This window comes from Pocillopora verrucosa, chromosome 8, assembly GCF_036669915.1.
Source record: "Pocillopora verrucosa isolate sample1 chromosome 8, ASM3666991v2, whole genome shotgun sequence".
In the NCBI taxonomy this organism is placed as follows: Eukaryota; Metazoa; Cnidaria; class Anthozoa; order Scleractinia; family Pocilloporidae; genus Pocillopora; species Pocillopora verrucosa.
The window spans coordinates 13,045,385-13,071,922 of NC_089319.1; the positions used below are offsets into that span (position 1 = coordinate 13,045,385).

General features: G+C 37.2%; 3 protein-coding genes across 3 annotated transcripts; 2 read left to right on the top strand and 1 right to left on the bottom strand.

Annotated features, from left to right (window-relative positions):
• Window positions 1-24: 24 nt before the first annotated feature.
• Window positions 25-2,785, bottom strand: LOC131779953 (glucokinase regulatory protein). The gene is made up of 2 exons (XM_059096571.2): window positions 2,049-2,785; window positions 25-1,475 (listed from the first exon to the last, which is right to left on the bottom strand). The coding sequence occupies exons 1-2, from the start codon at window positions 2,695-2,697 to the stop codon at window positions 352-354; spliced, it is 1,773 nt and encodes a 590-aa protein (XP_058952554.2). The 5' UTR covers window positions 2,698-2,785; the 3' UTR covers window positions 25-351.
• Window positions 2,786-2,851: 66 nt separating this feature from the next.
• LOC131779955 (ATP synthase subunit d, mitochondrial) lies at window positions 2,852-6,512 on the top strand. The gene is made up of 6 exons (XM_059096573.2): window positions 2,852-3,030; window positions 4,017-4,113; window positions 4,288-4,359; window positions 5,196-5,258; window positions 5,577-5,618; window positions 6,290-6,512. The coding sequence occupies exons 1-6, from the start codon at window positions 2,909-2,911 to the stop codon at window positions 6,377-6,379; spliced, it is 486 nt and encodes a 161-aa protein (XP_058952556.1). The 5' UTR covers window positions 2,852-2,908; the 3' UTR covers window positions 6,380-6,512.
• A 2,815-nt stretch (window positions 6,513-9,327) lies between these two features.
• On the top strand, window positions 9,328-26,410 carry LOC131779944 (formin-like protein 3). The gene is made up of 28 exons (XM_059096560.2): window positions 9,328-9,378; window positions 10,360-10,535; window positions 10,769-10,833; window positions 10,966-11,049; window positions 13,207-13,376; window positions 14,051-14,198; window positions 14,507-14,557; window positions 15,065-15,163; window positions 15,678-15,824; window positions 16,518-16,634; window positions 16,715-16,846; window positions 17,548-17,574; window positions 17,720-17,764; window positions 18,352-18,420; window positions 18,874-19,012; window positions 19,405-19,443; window positions 19,729-19,835; window positions 20,281-20,392; window positions 20,852-20,911; window positions 21,175-21,302; window positions 21,625-21,693; window positions 22,290-22,376; window positions 22,724-22,792; window positions 22,894-22,974; window positions 23,226-23,352; window positions 23,583-23,683; window positions 24,207-24,371; window positions 25,316-26,410. The coding sequence occupies exons 2-28, from the start codon at window positions 10,388-10,390 to the stop codon at window positions 25,490-25,492; spliced, it is 2,763 nt and encodes a 920-aa protein (XP_058952543.1). The 5' UTR covers window positions 9,328-9,378; window positions 10,360-10,387; the 3' UTR covers window positions 25,493-26,410.
• The last annotated feature ends 128 nt before the right edge of the window (window positions 26,411-26,538 follow it).

The window sequence follows — 26,538 nt, forward strand, 5'->3', positions numbered from 1 at the left end:
AAATTTATGTGTACAATAAAGATTATTTTGCATTTCATATGACAGTCTTATTTGGAAGTTAATTTTTGACTTGTTGATAATTTTTATTTGAATAATATTTTACTCATTTCATAATCTGTATTTATTTTTTACAAAGTACATGATCACACTTCACCTTGCTTTTTCAGTATAATTTTCTCTAAAATTAATAATAGTGAAAAATTGACTGTCAGTGATGATAAGTTCTCTATGAGCCATGAAGCCAACATGAGCTCCTTAATGGGTTTAATTAATAAGAGTTTGTTTAATCATTCTTCAAATTTGTGCGGTAATTTTTAAAATGATCATCTTCCATCCTTTCATTACATCAGATTACTCTACAAGTCCAAGACTTTTAAGAATATGGGAAACAGTACTTGTCCTCAGGGCCTCCACGGCAGATGCAATACTGAACTTGTCTGTAGCTATTAGCACTGCCACTGGTACCACTTGATCCATTACAGTTCCTCTGGCTACATGCTCAGAAATCTGTAGATTGAGAACATCATCAATGGAATCTCTTCTGTATATTGCCTTGAGAACAGCATGCAAAGCACATTTCTGATCGACTCTGGCAAAAGTAGAAACTATAGATATGGCTCGATGGAACAACTTGTTGTTACTAACTTTTACATCAATCATGAGACCTCTTAGGACCTTGCCTTTCAACACATGGGCTCCTGTTGAAATTGCATTAAGAATCCACTTGATAGAAATCTCCTGCAGACACTGGTTTAAAAAATCAGTGAGTAATATTGGAGTTGATGAACCCTCTTCATTGAGGCATCCTGATGAATGATTTCCCTCCACATGAATGCAACTCTTGAAAAGGTTACTTAATTCACTTTCTTTCTGAAAAATAATGCCAATTAACTGTGTGCCTTTCTCTTTAATCAGATGGATCAATTGGGTAACTTCCTGAAAGACCTTGTTGTCAGGCAAAATAAATACTACTGTGTCGTGTAAGGTTAGTTCAGGCAAAAAATTGCTTTGAAAATCCTCCAATGAAATACAAAGCTTTTTGGATTCAGTAAGCATTAGCTCTCCTTCCCTGTTGTTAAGAGTACTGTACCCTTCCTCTATGAAGCCTCTCACATCATCAAAGTTAGCACTAAATGTAGGGACACACTCAGAGGCATCCAAAAGACTCATAAATCCTTTTAATCCCCATCCAATATAGAATACATGGCCATTAGACTTGAGGCTCTCAGCAGCCAGCTCAATGGCACAAGCAATGCTGGAACAACTCAAGTAAGTTCTTCTGTACATGTTCTCATACATCAGGAGAATTTCAGTCAGTCTGTTAAGCACTGATCTTGGCTGGGATATAGAGGCATGTGCTTTAAGTAAAATAGACTCCAAAAGTATCTTGGTGGCACTTCCTCCCTTCATGCGTGAGGACCCTGTAATAGCCTCTGGGCCAACAACTGGATTAAGAATGATTCCTTTGTCATAGTCTGTGAACACAATAAGCAAATTTGATCAATACTATAACACAAAAGGACTAACTGGTTGTCCAAAAGAGCTGTAGAAATTTTTGTCTCGAGATGTTTTAGTAAATAATGTTCAGTTTGGGAGAAGTATACAATCCTCCACATGATTATTACATTTCAGTTTAACTCTTTGAAACTAAGAGTGACTGGCATCTAACTTATCCCTACAATATCATCCCTGAATCAAACATGAAGGTCACAAAAATAAAGGAAAGGATCACCAACTAAAGCAGCTATTAATTTTTAAACAAATTCTCCACATCAGTGTCTTAGAAAATGTAGAGAGAACAGTATGGAGAATATGCATATTGATGTTAGGGTGTAGAGGGTGAAGCCTATAAACTCCACAACACTAGTACAATGCCTTGGCAGTGCAATACTACATTGTGTGAGCTAAAAATTGACAAGGTGATTGCATTGCTTCAGTTTACAAGGTAAATGTAGTTTCTTCAACTGTTTTAAGGCGTTCAGAAGGAGAGCTGGAGGATAAGATTTTTTAGGCAGTACCATTTAAAACCATGGCGGAAATCTCCTCACCTTCTAACGCATTAGCAACATCAAAAAATGACTTATCCCATTGTTCTATTGGGTTTTTCCTTGCCTGATGTACAGGATTGAATCCCAAAAGAACAGGAATGAAGGTATCACGGTGTCTCATGCAGTGGTCTAACTGTCCAGCAACATAAGGCGCAGAAAGACCACATGTTATACCGATAAACAGTACTTGTTTTTTACTGCGAGACAAGTGTATTAAATCTTCTTCGCCTCTTTTCCAGTCATCTTCTGGCGCTTCTTGTGATGTAAACAGAGCAATGTCTCCCCCTGCGATAAGATAATCGTAACACGCTGAGATCTGCTGAGCTTCGGCGAGCTGGGAAAATTTATGAGCCAGAAAATAGGCAAGCCTTCCAGATGTACCACAACCGCTGATAACTATGGCTTTGTTTCCACTGCTGTCTCGTAAAATCTCCTTTGCTTTCTCTGCTACTTTATCCATCGCTTCGATGGTGTTCTCGTCAAGGACACTTGGAAAGTCTTTCCAGCCTGAGAATATCTGTGCGTCGCATTGGCGAAGAGTTCTTGCAATGTCAGTTGCAGTGCCAACATCGATGTCAATTGTAAGCTCATTTCGGAGTTCAGTGATTGGTGTTGTAGCGTCTTTGGGATATTTCTTTTTGGCACTCATCCTTACTTATTGAAGATTTTTATTAAAGATCTCCCTAACATGCAACGGAACGATTGAAAAGGATATCTACTGCTACCTACTGCCTACGAGTAGTACTACCCGTCCGGGATTGGGACCTCGACTTCTATCCCAGGGATCATTTCGAGCACATACAGCACAGCGGCCATCTTGGAACATCGTTTACCCGTCTCGTCGGAGGTATTATTGCAAAATGGCAGCTAGAAGGATTGGGAAGTATGTACCAGATTGGGTTAAGCTGGCAACAAAATGCCCCGAGGCAGAAAGACCACATTACAATAGATTGAGGACCAATTTTGAGAATATAAAAACGCAGTAAGTTGTTATAACAAATGCAATATATCTCCTGTAACTTTAGTAGCATGAGGCGCATTGAACAAGCTTTAAAGAATTAAGTTGACATCGGCGGTAGTTATTTTTAGAAGAAGCAGGAAGACCTACAACTTTTGATCGTTGTGTTAATTTTTATTCTGTAACACTACATACCGTTGCAAACAGGCCATTATGACATTACCATGTTCATGTACAATTTACAATATTGGTAGATTGACTGAGCCTTGGCATATATGATATTCCCTTGAGATCACAGTGACTTTCTTTCATTTTTTTGTTTGGATCTTAGTTACCCAATTTTTATGTGGTGCGTTCCTCTTGATGGAAAAACATAATTATATAGTTTCCTCTTTCCTATTTCCTATGCATCATCATAGAAATCTGGGGAGGGGGGTGGTTGTTAGCTTACAGTGGTAGAATTCCAAGGCAGACAGCAATAGACATTATTACTGAAAGTTAGCAACCAAAACAGATGAATTTCATGCTAGTTTTTTAATTTTTGTAAGCTAATATTATTGAAGTGGAGGGAGGACAGTGCTTAAATGTTGTTAAAATCCAAAAAATGTATCAGATGTTATATATGAAAGATTGTTAGAGTTTGTCACAAACCATTTCGAGAGGAATTTTTGCAAAATTGCACACAAAAAAAAAAGTAAAATCCAGAGAAACATTTGTTGAATTGAGAGATCTGTTTTGGTTGCTTGATGTTCCCTCATGATCAGTGTAAAACTGAGACCTGAATTCAAAGGTAGGACCACAGGGTACCAAAATAGGTGCAAGACATTGACTATAGCTGTTTTTATCTGCCATGGTCTTTATTCCATCACATGTCAATTCCCTGAACACAAAATGCCCTTTATCACTGACTTCAAACAAAGAATACAAAGTTCAGAATGATGTTACTGTTATAGAATGGAGTTTTGATTTTGGTTGTTGCTGATTAAATGTTCTCTCTTTTGACCCCACAGACTGGATGGAGTTGCGCCCAAACCAGAGCCAATTAACTGGGACCTGTATGCCAAGAACATATCTAAACCAGGAATGGTTGAAGCTTTCAAGAAGGCTGTAAGTTACATGTAAATCAGTGTGCAGAGTTTGAGATTCTGCTAAGGATATAATCTGGTATAACTCATCCAAATTTCCAAGCCCTGGATATTAGCCATCCCCAGGAATACTTTTCTTCATCTCTTGCTTGATTGACTGACTTACTAGGTGGTTAATTAACTGTTTGTTTTGCAGTATGGTGCAGTTACTGTACCCTACCCAATTGATACACTCACATCAAAAATAAATGAGGCAGAGAAAGAGATGGTAAGTAGTGAATATATAAACAAATCTGGATACTTAGGGAAGGCAAATTCTAATGTTTTGTTTTTTTGTTTTTTTGGTTCTGTGAATTCTTGCCACTTCTAGTTTTATGGGAATTACCAAATGATACAGATTGAAGCCATGATGACAGTTTGCATGAATATGAAAAAAATTAAGTTTTAATTGGATGGGACTTCTCTTTGTTCAAAATCATATTTGTGGGCTTGTGGGGGGGAGGGGAATCAATCTTTGGGCATAATGATTTTGTACTCAATGCAAGGTGTTTTCAAGGTTATCAGGGAAGGAGAAATTGCTAAGGACATAATCCTGTTGTTTAGTCTTGCCTTATTTTGTTTTGTACTGTTTTTGTTTTATTTTTGTTGTTGTTGTTGTTGTTGATGTCATCTAACTGTTTTCCCATTGTCTGCTCTTATGATTAAAATAAAAGTCCGGTATTATTACAGTAACTGTATGTTTAAAGGCTGTTATCTTTCATATAATTTGAATAGCAGGGATATTTTGTGGCAAGCGAGTGTTAAATATTGCAATGAAATATGAAAGTCACTGGATTGAATCGGCAAGAGCAAGGAGAGCCTGAAGGAAACAAACCAGTGTAAGGGAAAGGGGTATGGAAGAATTGAAAGCCTTTCCTCAGTCATAGAAATCGAATATAGTGGCTTCAATTGGAATATTTAGTCATCACTTTCTCAACAATGTTTGTGCTAAGAAAGTTGTCATCATTAATATTATTTTTGTTATTTACATTATTTACATCATTACCAATTTTTATAAAGTTTGTTTCATAGTTTACTCAGTTTCATGTACTATTCATTTGACAGGAAACGTTGGCTAAGGAATCTATAGAGGAAGCAAATGAAGCTATTGCTCTGTGTGAAGCTGAGGTATCTCAGCAAGTATTTTAATATACTCTTTGTCTGTTACCAGAAAGAACAATTGTCAATTAACATAAGATATAAATTTCCTAACAATCTCCAAAAAGTGGTATTTTAGTAGTGCTGCAGTGGAAAAGGAGGGAAATCATGTTACATTTAAAGTAAAAAACCAAACAAATATTTCCCCCCAAACTAAAATTCAAGCATATGAGTCTCAAGGACAATGGAAATTTAATTCAAGTAGGTATACTTTACATAATAATGTAGGCCCTCCTTCAAGATAGGTTTCATGATGACTTCAACATATTTTTTTATTCTAATCTTCAGCTTGCAAAAATCAGGAGCATGAAACCCTATGAGGAGATGTCTGTAAGTATAGTAATTGTAAATCACGAGGGTTTTCTTCTCTCAGCTGTAAACAATTTGTTATGTTAAATTTTAGTACACAGTTGAAAGAACTCCAGATAGGGGTGATAAACTAAGTAGAATAGAGTTAAGCTCTGTTTCAGCAGCTTTCTCAGATCCAGATTTTGGGAAGAAAGTGAGCTCATTTTATAGCCCTGTATATTGCGCCTTGTCATATTATGTAAATTGAAGTGTTTTTCAAGGATCTCCAGCCTTGAGAAAAAAGCTGTAACTGCACATGTGTATAATTATGATAATTGTTTATGTGTGTTTGATATTGCCAGTCATCTGCTGACATGTAACTGGCCTTTCATGCCTCTCTGTTAGGTTCATGAATTCCACTCAATATCTCACTTATTCACTTCACTCACTAGTGAAATATCAAGCTGAACACTCAAAGAAAATTTCCATATTTATGGACACCCATGTATTATCTTCTATTCACCTAATATAAAAAAACTTACAATAATATTTCATTTCCACATTTTGGAGGGGAAGAGGCATATTTTACAACATTGTTGATACTAAGCATGCTAACTATATCTATATTTATTGTAAATATATTATCATTATCACTATCAGTTATTATTATTATTATTATTATTATTGTTATTTTTCTTTGTTTTTGCTCATAGATTGATGAGTTTTTAGATCTCCATCCAGAGGTCAAGAAATTTGTAGATGAAAAAATGCAAAGTGGTGAATGGCCGGACAGGACTCTGTGATGGTTGGCTTGAATTGGGTGTTCATGATTTCTGACTCTTGCCATTTACAACTGTTATTGTTCAAAAGGGAATGTGAACTGAGTTTGTATTTTTGTCATTGATCGCAAGTAAAGCTGGTGTGGTAATTTACAAATGGTTTGTTCCTAGATGTATTCCAGTAGGCACGTTCAGTAGCGGTTGAATCTGATAATCTGACGATCTGAATCTTGAGACAATTATAGAATCTCTATGTATTTATAAAGTGCAGTACACTCTCGATCACTCAAACTGTTGCAAATTTAAACCTCAGCTCACTCCAGCCAAAATCGGTTTGGTGTGGAATTCTCTCATATATTTCCATAACTGTATCCTCTTTAACTCGAACCCTCAATGACTTGAACTCCCATTAACTCAAACCCGTTTCATATCCCTCCAGGACATTTTTCGGCATGAATTTACTCTCTTAACTCGAACCATGTTTGTCATAAGCGGACAAGTCAAAACAAGCAGTGCTGCAGTCCAAAATATTGAATGACTTTGAGGTAGCAGTCTTTTTGTCTGATCTCCTTTTTTTTGGCTTTGCACAAAACCAGAAAGTCCAACTTTGTTTTAGATAGGATGAGGTTCATTCAAATCCGGCGTTGTGTATCTTATAACTGAAAACTAGTAACGTTCCATTTTCACTCGACGGGTTTATTTCGTGGAACGTGCCGCACAGGCCATGGAGACTTGATGGGCATCTTCACAACATCTTGACGACAGTGAAGACGCCAATCCCCAAGCTGAAATGGCGTTTTACAGTGAAACACCTACCTTAAGCATTCACAGAAGGATGAAATACACATATGTACAATTTTTTGGTGGAGATAACTGATAAAATGTGAAAAATTGAAACGGAGAAAAAATTGCTTAAAAAACCTTTATCAGAAGGGACCTCTTCCCACCGAGTAGAACATTACCAGGCACATTACAATATTGTTGGTTGAGGCGATAATTATAATTGCCTCGACTGATGAAAGACTGTGAACTTAACGAAATAGCAAAATCATGCTTAAAAACCATATAAAGAACACTCACATACGTTTTATTTCATTCAATTTTGGCCTACCCATTTCTTCGTGTATGGTCTGATTCCATATTTTACTGCCAAACTGCAAGATGTGCAATATGATGCGGCTTCTTTCAGACCCGAGAGAGGGTCAGGACAGCAGTGAAGTTTCCGGCAGTTTACCTCAGACACAGGCCTGGTGCACGTTAGTGCGCTCTTGTTTGAAAACGTGTATAGTATTTATTCGATTAAACGCCGCTCTCGAATAAGCGCTGCATTTTAGAGCAGAAACATTAATAAACGCCGCATGATGATGCGTTTATTCGAATAATAGACTCAAAAAGCACACAGCGCGATTATTGCTTCGATCTCAGCTGGAAATTTTGAGTGAACCAGACACAAATCCTTTTGAATGTACTAGTCCTGATATCGAGGAAGCATATCCGACTAAAGATCTCTATTCACCTGATGTATTGCAGTAGTATTAACATGCAAATTGTGAAATTGAGAACAATATAAAAGAATTTCTTTTAAGACAAGCACTAAAACAGGTTTCTGTTTGAAATTAAAATGGTCGGTTACCATACTATCGTTTGGATTTTAAATAAACGCCTCCCAGGTATAAACGTCGCCCTCGAATAAACGCCGCACTCGAAACACGAAGAATTTGATAAACGCTGCGGCGTTCAATCGAAGAAGTACGGCACCCTTTGATGCGTTTTCTCCCCAAAAAGGTTTTCGGTACAGTTTCATTCGACGGAATTTAGAAACGCATCTTTTTGATAACGTCTCGCCTCTAATTCTAAAATAGACAGGTGAAAACAGAGTTGTCCTAGGACGTCGCTACCATCAGCGTTTTAACTTCTTGGTGCTAACGAAAGACAAAAAAAAAAAAAAAAAAAACGAAGTGAGGTGGACAATATTTCGCTTCTTTTTGATACAGATGAAAAACAGAACTTAAAAAAAAAGATTCAGTGAAGTAGGGGAGACTTTGTATTTTGATTCTTATCAAGACCTGTTTTACTGGCGCCATGAAGGTAAATGAGAGTCGTCAAACGACAGTAACCCGATCATCTTCGTCAATTCTGACAGCAAGGCGCCAATACAACCTTTCATTAATTAGGTTGGGAGAGGATTCAGCCCGTGCACTCTCAAACATAAACCTTGCACTGGATTCTGAGTCATGTTGGAACTCTGCAGCTAATTTCAAGTGCCTTATCGGTCTTAATCGTGAAATAAGAGCAGCAACCAGACCCCTCAATAACCTCACGCTCGAATCCCTTTGGCTTATCCGATTGTGTCGTGACGCTTATAATGCTTATAAGAGCCAGCTCGCAGGCTAGGAAGAACTTCAAAAAAATTATTTCCTAGTTTATTTGATACTCTTAGCTGGAATTGGATGTCGCTTCTCTGCTGTGAGGTAAGGGGTTTTGAGTTTTCGTAGATAATCCCGATTTTCAGCAATGACTAAAGAGGTCAGCTTTAAGACTCTTACAAAGTAATTAAATTTTGTACGGTGTTGCCTGGTTGCAAAAACAGATAAATAAATAAATAAATAAATAAATAATAACAAATCTTATCGCCGTTGTCCGGCTTGGCTTTTGTTTTTTCACTTCAGACAATCACCTTAGCGGGTTGATTTATGCCGAAGCAGGAAAGACGTCACAACCGTGCACGCAATATTTATTTTTTAACAGTAACATCTTATTGCTGGAATGAAGGCGGATAGCGTAGTTAAGAATGATAAAATCTAAAAATCCAAATACCACATAGGAGAAAAGAAAGTTATTTAAGAATTCTCTGAATAGATTTCAAGATTTCGTGTCCCTTTTCGTCGCGTCGGATTCCGGTGAATTTGATTAAATAGCCACTTCCGTTTTCCAACCTAGTTGCGAAAAATTAAAAGCATTTTATTTTTTTCCACCGTGTGCAGAGGAACTAAGAGAAAAAAACTTTTCAGCCGTAGACTCAGGTAAATAGTTAATACTTTATTTAAATGAAAGAGGGATAACCTTTCGAAATCATTCGCCACCTGATGAACGGTCACTGATTACTTATGATTCAGCCCTCTCGTCTGACGAGAGCAAGCTTGAGTGTCGAACGCGGTTGCTTCTTTGGCACTCACTAAATAAGCCTCGCGAAAAAAGAACGGCTAAACAAAGAGCATCGGTTGCCGCCAGCTTCAAAGCTAACTACAATTCTAGAGCACACTTTCAAATTACCCATTGTTTTGAAAGTTGTTTCAAGTCACGATTTTTTTGGCACTCTTCTGGTTCTCATTTGGCGGGCATCGTTTATAAGCAGAAAATCTAAGGATTATTGTTTTAATGGAAAGTCCTTATTCGTCTCAGAATTAAAAATTATTGACATTAGAATTTCAGACATGAAGAAATTTCTAAGGAAGGAAGGTTTCGTCATGATATAGAATTTATGACGGATGTGTTCGTCTTGTGTTCACGTCTTATTGTTGCATAGCGTGCATGGCTGAAATCTGTGAAATATTCCATAGTGCATAATCTTTTATTCTATTTTATGTTTTATGTACCCATGAGTGCATCTTTCGCGTTGACATTACCTCCCTCCCTCCCTCCTTAACTTTTTTCGTATTATTATTATTATTTTTCTTTTTTTTTAAGATCAAATTCAGTGTAATAGCATCACTATAATGGGGTTCTTAATCCTATTGCTTATACCACTTACAACTCTTAGCCTATTAAAAGATATTCCCGTCCTTCATGATGTTTCCAAACTCACGTCAAGAGATCTAAAGTATTTCGCCACTCTCATGAATGTCAAAGGTTAATTTGGATTTCGAAGGTTCCAGTCGATCCTGCTACGTATGACAAAAATTTCCTAGCCCCTCTCCCCCAGGGAGATCAGAGTTTACCGACAGGAACCAAAACAGACGGCCCGTAAGAATTCTCATTGGAGTATTCATTTTGATCCTTTGTAGTGGCACAGCTTGGCAAACGGATAACAGCATGGTGCACGATCGAGGTGGGAATGCAAAAGCTAAAAATAAGAAGAAGAACGGCGAAGTTCGAAGATCCAGGTTAAGTATGTTCGATTCAGTAAGATCGTCGTCGAGCGCTGTTCTGTCGCAGAGTTCTTCAGGTGGAGATGACACAGGTTAGATTGCTGGTGTTTCCTTTATTAGCGGACTTTTGTGGTAAATGTTAAAGTGAAGTCATTTGTTCCAAACAAAGGTGAGCTTCCTGAGGTATTCTGCTGGAGCAAACACGCGATTAGATTGTAGACCATGTGAAACAAGCAAAATATACTTAAAGCGCGCTTTTAGCGTAACTCCTGCGATCTTTACGCAACTTTTTTTTTTTCTAAATGAAAACATTTTGTGACCGTAGAATTTGATGTCGACGAAGAACTACCCGACGATGAAGAAATCGAAAGAAGATTTTCGACATTATTGGTAAGTTGGAATTCAACTTAATTCCAAAGTATTCGAGAGTTTCGATAGGTTATATTTGTGCGGTGCACGAAAGGTAAACAACTGCTGATTACTTTGTCAACTTTTTAATGCTTTGCCCTGTTCTTCTTGTAGGAAAAGATGACATTACCTCCAGAAAGAGCTGCGGAGCTCGCTAAAAGTCCGAAGGCTCACAAATGGAAAATGATCAAAGCAAAGGTATCCAGATTTTTCCTTCTTATTTAATGTTCCGATGGCAACACAATATTTGATCACTTAGGGAGTCAGACTCAAGCGTTTTAAATTAGTTCAGAAGGTTAAAATTTGAACCCAGTTTTGAAAACTTACGGGGATATGTGTTTGATATTGCCTGTAAAAAGGCTTGGTAAAATTATGTTGAAAAGTCTTTATTTTATGTCCAGGACGCCTAACATGGCATCCATAACACGTACGTCAGTCGAAAGTGACATATTATCGATGTCGGTATTAAACTTTAATTAATCCTTTTGTCGCTACAGAGAATAAAACTACAATAGGATCTGATTGCTTGGATTATAGTCGTGGCTTTTCCCACGGTTTCCCCGTCATTTATTTTACTTTGAATGCTGAGAAACTGGGGTATAAATTGATATCTTTGCGCCGTGCAATAAATGTCATCGGAAACTAGTAAAAAATTTTATTGTTTGACTTTGCTATAAATATCCTGCGGTTAATATTGAAAGAGAGTCTAATTGGGAAGTTTGCAGGTGGCACAGAATAAAATTTCGTGTTTTATAGCAAAAAAGGGTTGCAACGAAGTTCCTAGCTCGTTTGGTCGCTAATACTGTAAGTTTTCGAAATACTTTGAGCTTCTGATCTTTCTTTTGTGACTCCTAAGTGTACTTAAATGAAACATTGTAATTAATTAATGCAGAACCTTAGTAACAACTAAAACTGTTGGCTTTCAGTTGACAACGAGGAATATTTGAAAGGTCTGTCAAAAAGTTAAGGAACAAAAGTTTTTTATCTGAGTCATTCTAATGTTATAAAGAAAAAGCAAGCTTCTAATTGTTTGCTGTAAATTTACAAAAGAGAAAAATTCTATTCCCAATGTATTTTAGATGAAGTGCCTAATTTTTTGAACATCATTTTACATACTTTACCAATCTTTTCAAATTGTTGAAGCTTATTTGTACACACTTACTGGTAATTTGATCTTCAGATAAAATCTGCCATTTTCTAAGACAAAATACTTTTTCAGGAAAGGATACACCTGTAACTACAAATGTTAAATACTCCTTTAAAAAAATTGTGCTCAGAGATTAATGATTTAACTTAAAACATGCATATGGGTACTGTAGAGTGGTATGAGCTATGAACACCTGCCAGAGCACCACAGGTTATCCAGTATTAGACCTGTCATGCATGTTTTGTTGTAACTTCTAGACTCCCTGATCTAGAGGGGTACTTACAGGGCTGTTAAAACCCTGATGGAGCAAAGGACAAATATGTATCTACCTTGTCAGTACCTCATTTAAGATAGAGGATAAATTTGCATTTATCTTTTTTTTCCCTGATTCTAAAACTCCAACTTAAGTAAGATTTATATATGTATACCTTAGCTGTGCAGAAGAGAGTGGCAGTCAATGCCATAAACCTATTCCTCAGTGGTACGCCCCCAAACTGGCCATACTTGATGAGAAAGTGTTATTATTTTTTTTATGAAACAAAGGAAAGAGCTCTGATAATATTTTGAACATATGTAAGCTCAGTTTCATTAAAGAACATAAGCTCTACATAATGAAAACATGCAGCTCACTGCATGGCCGCCAACTTGGCAACTCAAGTTGAATTTCTCTCCCAAATTTTTTCCACAATAACCTTGTCAACTGAAACAGTGATAATATGACTTGCTGAAAATATCTTTGTTTAGAAGCAGAGCTCTCTAGTTTATTTTCTGGCAAAGAGTGAGATTTTTATTGTATACTTTGATTGATTGATTGACACAGCAGGTATCACCTTCCTGGTTGTTATGGGGACATGCTCCCTAGAAACTTGTAAAAACTATAGTAGCTCAGACATGCATTTCTTTGTTCTGAACAATAAATTCCATTGGTGTAAAGTGCTTAAAACAAATACAAGGGACACAAGAGTAGATAATATTAAAATTGTACTTACTGAACTGAAAATCAATAGTTCAAATCCAAAAGCCAAAATGTGCAAGAAATAATATTGAAGATTGACCTCATTTGTGGGAGACTTGAGAACTCTGTATAAAAGGTATCTGTAACCTAATATTTATTCAAGTAAATGATACAAACTGTTCAATATATTTTTCCTGTGCCAGTGAGGTTCAATATGATTAACCACGGATATGAATTTATCCTGTTTTTATAGGAATTGATGCAGCCCAAGTATACTTCAGGATTTTATATTGATCAGTTAAAATCCCACAGGGATATAGCACTCAATAAAACACTGAACAAGAAACTCCTGAAGGGTTTGGAGCCTGTAGAAATGGTGCTAAGATCCCTGGAAGTGGACCTCCGCACCCATCCAAACACAACGTAAGCAATTTTGTAATGAAATAGAAGTTGTACAAGCCACTATTTTTTCATTGTTGATGGAGATTAATATACATGAAAGGAACACAAGATATTGGATGTGCGACCAGAATGGCTTCAAATTATTAAAACTTTTCATTCACATATTTGATGTCATCTACTATAATAACTATACATTAGACTTCCTATGAAAAATCTGACTGGTTGAGAGTATTCAGTAAATGTGTAATAATTTTTTAATTTGACATGACAAATGTAATATCTGGAGCAGATATTGCATTATCATATCAAGTTCAAAGCCTGCATAGTTTCCAAGCCCTCTGTCTGTGTAGTGTTCTCAAACTTTTGATTAGAGTCTTCTTAAATTGCCGATTGTTTAAAAATTGTATGATAAAAAATTATTCAGTTTGGCTTTTACTGATACAATGAATTATCAAACCTCATGTCAAGTTATCTCCCTCAGTCTTTGATTTCTGCAGATCACTCAGACCTCAGTTTTGTTAATTCATGATGTGATATGCAATTTCATCCAATAATTCTTAATATTAAGGTACAATAGCTAGTTATGAAATGCCTCTTTTTCAGGCTGGATAATAATAAATTCAGCAGGGACACTTGCCCCCACTACACTCTTCATCTACTTTCATAATCTATTTGATTTGATTTCTTTCTTCCAGATGGCTGCGTGAATTTATCGATGATCCATTCAGGGGTCACATTGCATTGATTGAATTCCTCCAGTACCTTCACTTAAATCAACCACCAGCAGAAGATGAAGATTTACCAAAGAGGAAGGGAAAACCAGATGTTTTGGCTAGAGACTATGTAAGTGTAAAATGTTTTCTAAGATGTAGTTTAGTTTTGAATTGTCATTGCTCTTGTTAGATAATAAAGGACCATCAGTAGTGAGTTAGTCAATGATTTATTAATGATGGGTATGGCATTTATTATTGCAGTAAGTTGTTTTTCGATGTGAGGGAAGTTAGTGCAAAGTGTTGCTTGATTTTGTAATCACTCTTCTTCTCATTGTTTCATTCATTCATTCATTCATTCATTTCCTTGTCTCTTATTTACTCAATTATTCATTAAACTCTACACCTTACAGAAAAGTCTAAAGTTTTGCTTCCTTTCAGATCGATGAACATCTCTGTCTGATGTGTATGAGAGTTTTGATGAGAAACAAGGTATGTCCAAAATGTTATGGAACTTTCTACTTTTCTGCAAAGTGCAATCCCTCCACAAATTAGTCAGGCTTGGTAGTTTTAATATAATTGAGCCATTGTATTATACCATGACACATATTAGCTTTGTAACTCAAACTTTCAAACGTTTTCATAGGTTTTTATCAATGGTGTTACTATTTTCACTGATTGGTCAAAATCTTTCTCTTGAGTTTTATGAGTTGTACTTCTAAACCCATGGCAATTTTTTTGAAGGGAATATATTAGGGTAAATTTCTGTTAGATTACTCTTGGTGTTAGATTCCACTTGGAATGTGGAAGGAAAGTTTTAAAGTTTGTAAACCACCTGCCTTTGCATTGTCATTTAACAAACTTTCCCAATTGTATTCTTTTGACATTCCATGTGGATTATTACAAATACAAAGTTAAATTAAGTTTATTGGTTGATTCACCATTATTGCCTGACTCCTGAATATCTTATTTGAATAACATTTGATTTTCTTTTTGCAGTATGGCTTTCAGTCAGTGATGAGTGTGGATGATTGCCTAAAATCTATCATCCTCTGTTTAAATATAAAAAGTTTAAAAACCCAGGCACTGGTTGTGAAGGTATGGAATTACGCATTTTCCGCCCATTTATTTAACAACATAATAGTTTGGATGCCATCATTTTAACGGTTTCTGCAAATATATTTTTTGTATAGAATGTTACCCTTTCAATGTGAAACCTATGCACATTCCCCAAGATACTAAAGTGGTATAATTACACTGTCTGATGAAATACTTTTCTTCACGTTAAAGCTACTATGTAATCTGAGACCAACAATGTACATTGTATTTTTCAAAATAATCATTTCAGCGCCAATTTGCGAGCTATAATGTAAAACTTGCATGCCCTCCCCCCAATAAATTTGATGACGATAATGATGGTGACAATAATGATGATGAAAAATAGCTAGTAAGCAAATATACTGGGAAAACTAAAAAACACCTGTGCTAAAAAGTAATGCAGGCTCTGACAGTTAGAGGAAATCAGAGCTTTTTTAATTATCCGTTTTAGTAACTTGATGAGCTTAGATTACTGTCCATAATGATTATGTTGACAATCTTTTTCTCCTTCCAGATGTTAACACAAGCTTGTATGCAGTCAGAATACTATGAAAAAGTTATTGATGCAATCAGGTTTTATGCAAGAACAACGCGAGAGACGCGCACATTTGAAACACTGGTGAACTTGATTTACAAGAGGCCCATAACACCACAGTTCCAGGTACAAAATGGCAAAAGTGATATGCTGATGTATATGTATTAAATGTAGCCAAGCTCAGTTAAACCTTTCCTCATTTGTGGGATAGACGTGGTTTTGGAGATGACGTTTATGGTGCATTTCGATTGATAGTCGGAAAACCAAATCCAAAGTAATATCTTATTACAACAGCCAATGAGAAGAAAAGAAACTATCACTAGGAGCCAATGAGACCATAGAATGAAAACAAGTAAACTGGCTGGCCCTGATTGTTTAAAGACTGAAGAACGCTATTCACTGGATAGATCTCTTTCTGCGTTTTGTGAACTCTGATCCGCTGGAGAGCGATTTTATCTGTTGGATAGCGTTATCCGCCCTTGAACAACAGGGCTCCGGATTGTGGGAAAACCACCGAAATCTTTAATTACTATCGACCCACAGTATCGAAAACTTCTCCATTTTGTGAACCTTCATTCTTGTGAATTCTACGCCACGTAAAGCGCGTCGATGTTGGGGCAGATTTTGCGCAGAATGTTTTAATTTCGGCAACAAAGCATTCACTCTGAGCACTGTTTACGTGAATAAAATGACTGTGCTATATTTTACTCAGTTTAGCAGTAATAGGAAGGTGTAAGAGCACTAACGATAGTAAAAAGACAGTACATTCATGTGTAAGCTATATTATGCTAAATAAGATGTTATGATTATTTCTTTCAGACACTCTGCCTGAATTTTTTCAACTCGTTGATCAGTATCTCGCCAACATTCAACAAGAAAGTTTGTCACCAACAAGAAATCGAAGATGCAGGATTTGATGTGGAGCGTTTGGAAAGGGTACTGTTTCATTTACACTTTCACTCCTGCTGTCAAAGTACACTGCCGTTTTAGTGAACGTATTTATGCTTTTTTTACAGGGATTGGAAGGTATGGATGCTTCATCTGTAAGAGAAGCGATTAAAACGTGGCAGGACAACTACATTCACGTACAAGCTGTCATGGACGAGTTTGTGACTCTCAGAGAGCGTACTAAGTACCTAAGAGACGAGGTAGGAAATTGCACAAGACGTAGTATAATTACTAATGATTCTTTACAACTGAAGAAAGTACGAAAATAGTTTGATTCTGTAGGGCCATAACTTCCCTAAAAATGTACACGGTTATACCTTTTAAGTCTCTGGCAACGTGTTAAGAGGTGGCAAACCTGTAACTGAATTTTACACGATTCATTCAATCGGTCATCGAAGGAAAAGCATCTCTCCAAGCGCTCAAATGTTTTAATTAGCTTTTAACTGACCTTCTGGCTTATTTTGCGCTGACTGCGCCTGAATAGTTTCTCTGTGCCAAAAAATCCCTGCATAATCTATTTGGTGATGAAAGAGCTCAAATTTTCAGTTCCTAAGCATAAAAAAATGACCACACCTATGATCAACCCACATCCATGCAATCTCACGCGAATGGAATCAATGGATTCCTTAATTTTCGTTTTCGTGAAGCTCTTGAAAGAGACACTTGAAATTTTCTTCTGTTTCTGCTGTTCCATCTACAATGTGATGCGGAAATTATCAGTTTTACGGCGATACTTAAAATACATTCGATTACAAGGGTTTCGATAAAGCACGAAACCAAGCAGAGCGCAGGCTCAACAAATGATAGTGAAAGGTCTTTTAACTGGCTGTTATGGAAACCCCTGAATGAGTTCTTTAATTCCTGGTGGGCATTTAGTTATGTTTTCTTTGTTTTCTCACAGGTCGATCTTTTGCAAACTAAACTTGAGGTAAGAGGCCTGGGAATTTTTTCATTCGTATACCGTCTGATCAATAGCTCTGATTATTTCAAGGAGGGACAACTTGAAAACAGTTTTCTATAAATCAAAACAGTGGCTAAAGTAGGCTTTGTATTGCTTATTTGATGTTTTACAGGAATTTCAAAGGGAAAACAGTGAACTGAAAACACGAAACACAGAGGTAAGAGGTGTATTTTCTTTAATCACGGAACGTTACCTATACATCGTTTACTCACTGCTGTCAATGAATCGAAGTAAGTAGACGAAATGGCGCATTGAATTAACATCAGAACATGTTAACCGTTAATTGAACTGCGGAGATACTTCGAGCACCTTGATTGGTCAAAAACCTATTGTTCATTGGACCAGTAAACGCATAGAAAATCACAAGCCAGAACCGAGTGATCTACAAACTTTCTCGTGTTCTCTCAACATCCCAAAAAGGTTGATAAGCCGGTAAACTGAAAGAAAGTGCTGTCTATTGCTTAAGTAACCATATAAAAGTACAGTGTAGCTCTTGGTCACCAAAACACTGCAACAGTCGGCTTTTAGCTTGAACTTAGCTTACAACACTACTGACATCAGAAAATCTTTTTCTTCATCTATTAGAATGGATAACCATTTATAACTGAGCGTGTATATCTCTATCACAGTTTATTCTGATCTTACTTTTACCTTTAGGACTTGTTTCGAAATTTTTTGCCGGAGATTGATTATAAGATTATTCAATCTTTTTAAACGGTTCTTTTTTTAACGTTTTTTTTTTAGCTCGATATGCGATCTGAAGAATACAGACTGCGAGCTACAGAACTACAAACGACCCTGGAGAACGTTGTGGTTAGTGATTTGTATTTTCTTCTTGGCAGTTAAAACGCGTGAATATAAAAAATCAAGAACGTCCTCATAGTACAACGTTTAGCTGTGCAGTTATTGCTAACACCTAGATATAACAAAATTAGTATTTGCTATCCCTTTGAACCTGGCATTTAGGATACATCGAGAAACTTTTATTCACAGTGAAGAATGTAATCTTACACATGTAACTGTCTCAAGCAGAAACTCTAATCTCCTCTTAATACAGATTTTATATTTGAAAAGCGTCCAATATTGGCGTCAACCTTTGGTCGATAGAGGTGTCCGCTGACTACATTTATTTGCAGTAGATATGGGAGGAAAATTAGAGGACTTGGGCAGGACTCTGCTCAGTTTAGGATTTCCCCTTTATGTGGCGTGTTAGCTCGGTATGTTGTCCGCTAAACACAGGGTCTTCTTATTCATATTAATTTTCAGAAACAAGTCAAGCAAGAGGCTGACCAAGTTGAATTGCCGAATGAACTCGTTACCAGTGTAACCGAGGCAGCTGCAGCAGTGGCCCCACCTATTAGCCCTCCACCACCGCCACCACCCCCTCCCCCACCAGTTCCGAATGGTAGGTTCTCTATGTTTAATATTAGCAAAGTTATTGGTTTTCTGCGTCCGAGAGGGAGCGAAACACTTTTTTTGATTGTAGACTTGAAGTTGTCAAAGATAGACCATCACAGCAAATTTTGCTAAGATGACGTTCATTGGAGCAAAGTTGTTTATTTACCTTCGAAAAGCGGCTCATTCTCGAAGCTTCAGCATTTAATTTCCAGTTTGTTACGGAGGTCTGCTGAAAAAGCTAATCAACTGCTATGTGTTAACAGGTGGAATGTGCAGATTTCTCTGCACTAAAAAATGTTGGTAGGTGTCTGTGCAAGGAGGCACTCGTCATGGTGTAAATGTTACTGTAAATAGTAAGGCTGTGACTAATCAAGCAACATTTGTTTTGTTTCATCGCAGGAATGCTGGTGCCTCCCCCACCCCCTCCCCCTGATATAGGTAAGTAAAGGCAAGAATGGGGACCTTTAGCTCGCTTCCTCTGAATAAAAGAAGAGATCAAGAGTTTAATCGTAAATATATTGTAAAGTTTCGCTGTCAGTATAGGTATGTTTTTCCCATCAGTTGTGATGGGAAAATTCGCGTAGGGGGTTTGTACCTTTTCAATGAAAATGAAGGCGACGGAGCTTTCTTCTTGCCGCTTGGCCGCTAAAAGAATTCTCCCCAAAAACTTTCGTGTTCAAGTTTCCGTTAGAAATTGTAATTGTTGTCTTATAACGTTTGTAGACGGGACTCCATCCTTGAGACGACGTGTAGCTACTAACAAAGTTCGTCTCCCGATGCTGAATTGGACGCCAATATCATCTCAGTCGGATGCAACAGCATTCTTTAAGGTACGTCTACTTCCGACACATTTTGGCCAATCACAACCAAAATTTAAATATAAACACTAAAGTAAACTCGTAATTGTTCCGAACCAGTTTAACCAGTAGCTTTTTTATAAGCCACAGGGCTGCTACAGTTTGAAGCGATTTTAAGGTTTCATTCCTCCCTGAGACAGAAGATCTTCTGTGATTTTGGAATTGACTGTTCCCAACAAAAACGGGATTCGATGAACGGTAGAAATTGAGCCTAGTTAGACACTAACATTGTGAGTAAAAAAATTTGTCTGGAACAAAGAGCAAAACGCTTAAAGGGGTTTTCAAAAAGTAAGAACCAAGGTAATGAAAAACACGTTTAGATTGTGTAATTTCTCGGCTTAGAATTCGTTACTCCGATAAACTTTCCTCTTGCTTCATTTCTGGTTTTTAATTTTTGTTTTCTCGTCACCTGTAACAGGGAATTAGCGATGAGGAAGTAATGGAAGTTCTTGACTTTGCCGATTTTGACCGAAAATTTGAACTGAAAATTAATGAAGCCTCTGAGGATCTCATCGCCAAAAAGGAACAAGGTACTAAAAGAGACCTCACTAAAAACGGTTTGAGCTCAGCTCGACTTTGAATTTTACTGTGATGACGAAATTCTAAGAAAAGAAATTGTTACTTCAAGTTCACATAAAATTCAAAACTTAAAAGCAACTGATTACATCAACTCGGTGGTTTTCATTTACATGAAATATTTGGGGTTGACCTTCTTCATTTACATCATCATTGCACAAAAGCATCAAATATCGACATTCCTATCCTTGCAGTTTGCAGGAAGTTTGTTACCATGAATGTAGTTAAACGGCTTAGCTTGCCACGAGTCTCCCAAAGCTCAGTGGTACCGTAATCGAAAGGTCGTAGATCCGAAACCTATTGGGGGAACTCGGTGTTCTTTTTTCCGAGTACTCTTGAGTCACTCACCGAAAAACATCATCTTTCACATCATTTTGTATGGAGGTAAAGTTTCTTTCGCTTAAACTCAACAGCTTTGAAACGAGCCGCAGAACAGATCACAGTTATCGAACCAAAAAGGGCAAGAAACCTTGGTAAGGAGTTGTAAATAGAATTGCTTTTGTTTCACTCTTGTTAAATGAGGGGTTGAGGGGGGAGGGGCTGTTTTATGCAATTTCATATCGCTTTGCTTTATATGCTCAAACACTGAACAATATTAAGTCACAATTTCACATTTCCGGATGAGGTGAGAAAAATTACCAAATAAATAACTGTCAGGATGGTCAAGAATGATACAAACTTGTAAAGTTTAGTTTATTTTCGTTCAAATCTCGTTTATTGTTTGGTTCTTATGCAGTTATCGCACGGCGCCGTATACAGCACTCTACAGAAACAATTGGTCATCTGATCGACCAATGTGACTTGGTTGAACTGCCACCTGAACATGCTGAGTTACTCCTCAAGTTTGTACCAACTAAAGCAGAGGTGAGCACAGCCATAACATGTGTCAGCTGTATAGCAGTTCAAACCATCTGTTTGATGAAAGAAAGATGAACAATTCAAGTTGCAAATACTTTTTTTTCTATTTGTTTTTTTAGTTATTTCAAAAGTATAACAAGGTTGCTTTTGTTGATAAAAAAATAAGTATTGATATCGCGCATCAGAAAATGCAAATGAAGTTGTTTGTAGCGAAAGATGTGGACACTTGTTGATGAAAAAAAAAATTAAATCTCAATGCAGTCTTGCTCTTCTTTTTGTAACTGAAGGTCTTCAATGATTTTCTTTTTTGTTATCCGTTTAATTTTAGTTGGCAGGACTGGCTAAGCACGCGCATGAGTACTTCAAGCTGGCTGAAGCTGAACAATTTCTGTTTGAGGTGAGAGAATAAGTAGATCAAACTCTTTTTCGAGAACGGGTTGTTGGTAGAGGGGTTTGCCACACTGCAGTGAAGGAGTCCAGCTATTGGGGCTATCGAGACTATTGGGCTGTGTGTTGCTTCTTAGGTAAAATGATTCAAAATCACTGCACATGGTTCTGATTTTATGCCTTGACTTTGGTACATATCATGCTTCAGTGTAACGCGTTTCTCTCATGATCCTTTGTAAATGGTCGTTCTCCATGTGAAATGGTCATGTTTCTTCATGCAGTAAGCTCTGGTTAGAATCTCTACATCTGGTTCACTTACTACGACTTTATCTTGATCAGTTCTTCTGAAGTGCCTCTCACACTAGTAACCATTACCTAAGATTTGCTTTAACTGTGCACATAATTTTGAGCAAGAAAAATCGCTTTCGGATCAGAATATTATGCCACCTTTAAGCTAGTTTCCATCTATATCATTTTAGTATACATTTTTTCATGCTTCAATTTGATGAACTGTCTGTAATAAAATTAAGACAGACCTTGTTAGTGTAAATCAGTTAGCTCTCTATTATTTTATTAAGAAGCTAAGAGTTTTTTTTTTTCTCACAGATTGCCAAAGTGGAAAGATACGAAGCTAAGCTGAGTGTCATGGCGTTTATTGGTGTGTTTGACGAACTTATGAGAACTGTTGTACCGGTGAGCCATTATTTCAGATTGAAGTGACTCTTGTTTTATGCGGTGGTCACATGCATAGTTTTAGAGAAAGAGCTGTGATTAACGCTTGCAATAAGCAATTCAGAACTCGTGATATTCTGTACTTGACACGTCATGTCAGGTTTTCAACACCGGGTGAATGTGGGTTTGTCCTCTCCTCAGGTAGGCTCACCAAAAACTGATAGATATACAATATGCATCATGCACATGGCGTTAAATTAAAACATATGGTACATGAGAGTACATAGCAATTCCTTTCTAGATATTATAGTCTGTTTATCAGTGGATCATGCCTAATCTTTCTGTTCATTTTCATGATTTCTTTTCAGCAAGTGGACGCAGTTTTGAGAGCGGCGACGTCTATAGTCAACAGTGCGAAACTCAAAAAGTTATTTAAGGTGAGGCTTTAGTTGTAGTTACATACTTCCTTCTACAGATTTTCCTGCTGTTAAATAATGGAGAACTAGTATTATAACATCTTTATTTACTTCCGTTTCAGATTATACTTATATACGGCAACTACATGAACAGTAGCCGAAGAGGACTGGCTTATGGCTTTAAACTGGAATCTTTGAGCAAGGTAAGATACGGGAATTTTCGAAATCAAATCGACAATTTCTTTCAAAGTTTCCTCTTTTTTAAATGCCATTAAGACTGGCTCAAACGTACGACGCAAATTAAAACGCAAGGAAATATTGGTGTGAATTGCAATAGTGCAAATGTAAGTGCACTTCTCGATGTAGGAAATGAGGAAAAAAATAGAGAGAATTTGATTTGAGAATCGAAAGTCCTCCCGTATTGTTTCAGAGGTACCTTATTTGTTAATTTCAGCTGGAAGACACTCGTACTACAGACAGAAGGCAGACATTCCTCGCTTACATAGTGGATGTAGTGCACAAGAAGTTCCCGGGAATAAAAGATTTCGCCGAAGAATTGTTTCTGGACGGAGCAACCACAGGTAAACATTACATTCAGTCACCAAGCTACGAAGCCTTTCCAGCCCAATTAAATCATATCACATCCCGCCTTCCCTTGGAATTCGAAATTCCTCTTCCAACAACTTAGCTGTGAAGCCACACTTTATGTTTCAAGTCGATCAAGAGCTCTTTTTCCCGGCCTTAGAAAGAGTGGAATAACACCACATTCGAATTGTTTATTATTTCAAAGACTGTTTATTTTTCTCTTCAGTCTCCATGCAGACCCTCGCTGCAGACGTGCAGGGATTGCGAAAAGGCCTGGATCTGACAAAGTCAGAGAGAGACAAACAACCAGATAATTTCATTATATTCGTATCCTTTGTCTCCATCATTGCTCGTGATTTAATTTGCTTTGGCGCTTTATAGAAATACTTAACCCTTTACGCCTTAACATCAGTACACGTATTCTCCCTACTGTTCCCTGTACATTTTTTAAGGTGCTATTAAGGAGAATTTTTTCAACCATCAAGAGCTTCTTTGGCGATCATTTCCTTTATTCTCGTGACCGTAATATGTGATCCATGGATAATATTTTAAGGAGAAATTAAATGCCAGTCACTCTTAGGGGTGAAAGGATTGACCTGACCGGAGTGTGTGATTCAGTACGATAGGAAGGAGCTTGCTCTCACGTGGCCCTAAAACGACAAATGATAGTTTTTCTCGCCCTAGCAGATCACTCTAGAGACTAAAGCTCTCTCCATGGCCTACCTTTAGTACCGTGACAAATTTTAATGATTGATTTCAGTGACTAATGTCGATGATGATGCTGAAAAAATTACATTTGATTGCTTATCCGTGTACTTGTACGCATTTCTTAACATGCTTGATTATTCAGACATTCTACAATGCGGCTTTCAGGAAAGTCCAGCGCGTTACTGAACGCTATCGTAAGGTGGAAGAGGTTTATGCGCAGGTATGCACGCTATTTGGAGAAAATCCTCGAGTGGTAGAACCTTCGGACTTCTTCAAGACCTTCATTGATTTCATTGCGAACTTCAAGGTATTGGAATATCAAAGAATGACTTTTATGTTCAGTTATGGGTTGTAATGGAGAAAGAATCCTAACTTTATCAGAAGAAACAATTTTTCGAGTAAGGAGCTAGGCAGTAGAAAATAGAGAGGTATATTGTAATTACGCAACAGACGTTTGTGACAAGTTTAAATGGCTTAAAGGCATTTGTGAGTCTGTCATCACAGCCCAACATGATTCAAGTCGTACATAATTATTGTAAAGATTCAACGGATGAAGAATCCTTCAGACAGCACCTTTATCGGCACAAATTTAACTGGGACCATGTACCGTCCACCAACGCTTTGTTGCTACCTTTTGAGTTTCTGAGGTTGTTTGACGTTGTGATTACTCATGTTGTATTGCCTCTTATAAACTTTCTTTAACATATTTGAAAACCTGAAAATTTAAGATTTCGAAGGTAGATGGGAACTCCAAAGGGGTAAAACACTACCAAAATTCGAGATCACGACACACACAGTACTAAGAATGACGCACCTGAAAGCGTCAGCTGTAGACACTTGTGGCTAATTTACATTATCAACTCAGTTAGTAAAACCAACTTATCTTGTTATACCCCTCACTGACGCAGCACCACAGTTTCTTTAGAAACTTAACTCCTTTGTTAATTTGTCTGAAATTGGTTGAGTTAGGACGACTTTAAGCGCGTAGGTTTATCAGGAGCCTTGCAGCCCTATGCTATGACATCAGTTTTCTTTCTAGGAAGAGGCAAGATATGGCACGCATGTCCTTTCGTCCTATCAATTTTTTCATAACACCTCTCCGAAGTTGTTAGTGAGTCCTCTACGAACTTGATAGCTGCGTCCAAATGCTCAGCTGGTGTTGAAAAAAAAAACACGTGGGTATGGAAATACTTTCTCTTACTCTTGCTTCCCTTTTAATACTTTGTATGCTTTGATTTCTCCTTCTCGTAGAAAGCTGTGAGGGACTTGGAAGAACTAAAGCGACAAGAGGATGCAGAGGTCAAGTTGAGGCGCATGCTCAGTGAAGAGGACTCAGCTAAGGCGCGTCTCAGGGTTGCGAATGCAGCTGCTAGTGAAGGTCAGCGGAGATCTTTTTACAACCAAAACAACCGGTTTTTGTTGACGTGAGACAAGCTAAAGCAGGAGAAAGCAACGGAAAGGAGATTATCAACACAGAGACGCGTTGATGTGATTTTGTACAGTCATTTTCGTCGTTGAAGAAAACTATGACTGCGATTAAAATTGTTATGATAATTTATATCTTTTGAATAATTTATACATTAAAAATAATCTATCGGGAGAAAATATTTTGGTAAAGCTATAAGCGTTATTTTTAATGCTGTTTAAACATTTTTTCTTTCAACTTTTATAATTTGATATTTTTAAATGCAAGAAGTTACAGTATTTATAATTTCTATAGTCGTCAAACAAATGCCCTAGCGTATTACTTCGGTGGATGTTGCTGTTACGTAATCCTGTCTTCTTTAGAATTAACTCACAGACAGTCTTTGATAAAACGGTCGCTTTTTCTAAGGGCTATTTTGACCATTTTGTTATAGTTCGTGTGTAGGACGGAAACACGAGCGTAACCACAAACGTAACGATGTCAGCTCTTCTTTCAACGTGAAAACAGCCGCGACGCAAGCACAAGGATCACAATTTTTTTTTGTCTCGCGCTCATGGTTGCGTCGAGGCCGTTTTCACGGTGAAATAATACGTGTTATTCTTGCGTTTGTCGTTAGTGAAAACTAAGCTTAGGATAACATTGTTCACTGTTTGTATTCACAAGATGTAACTTTTTTTAATCAAATACCAGAACGAGTTATCCTCGGGTTTGTATTCGAATAATCCCTTTTGTAGATATTTTAAAAAAACATCCTTTGAGGAAGTTTACACATTCGGTTTTTCTTATAAAGAAGTAATTTAATCATGAACGGTCTTCCCTTTCATCGGAAGCATTCGGCTTACATAAAATAACCGCATTGTAAATAAAGGGAATTGGTGTGGAAATTCCTGACTTTGAATTAAAGTTTAAAGTATCTCGTATGTCTTTCATGGTGTTCTGAATTAGTAACGTTGTTATTGAACTCTTTAAGTCTCAAGAGAGACCAAGACAAAATTTCTCCTTTTGGGAATGAGATGGTTAATGACTTTTCCTTCTTTACAGTTACCGT

Bases quoted from the DNA above. Each gene is read 5' to 3' on its own strand.
- LOC131779953 (XM_059096571.2), bottom strand. From the start codon at position 2,697: ATGAGTGCCAAAAAGAAATATCCCAAAGACGCTACAACACCAATCACT. The intron at 1,476-2,048 runs GTGAGGAGATTT...TTGTGTTCACAG, and splicing joins TGTTGCTAATGCGTTAGAAG to ACTATGACAAAGGAATCATT.
- LOC131779955 (XM_059096573.2), top strand. From the start codon at position 2,909: ATGGCAGCTAGAAGGATTGGGAAGTATGTACCAGATTGGGTTAAGCTG. The intron at 3,031-4,016 runs GTAAGTTGTTAT...TTGACCCCACAG, and splicing joins TTTGAGAATATAAAAACGCA to ACTGGATGGAGTTGCGCCCA. The intron at 4,114-4,287 runs GTAAGTTACATG...TTTGTTTTGCAG, and splicing joins TTGAAGCTTTCAAGAAGGCT to TATGGTGCAGTTACTGTACC.
- LOC131779944 (XM_059096560.2), top strand. From the start codon at position 10,388: ATGGTGCACGATCGAGGTGGGAATGCAAAAGCTAAAAATAAGAAGAAG. The intron at 14,199-14,506 runs GTAAGTGTAAAA...GCTTCCTTTCAG, and splicing joins ATGTTTTGGCTAGAGACTAT to ATCGATGAACATCTCTGTCT. The intron at 16,847-17,547 runs GTAGGAAATTGC...GTTTTCTCACAG, and splicing joins CTAAGTACCTAAGAGACGAG to GTCGATCTTTTGCAAACTAA.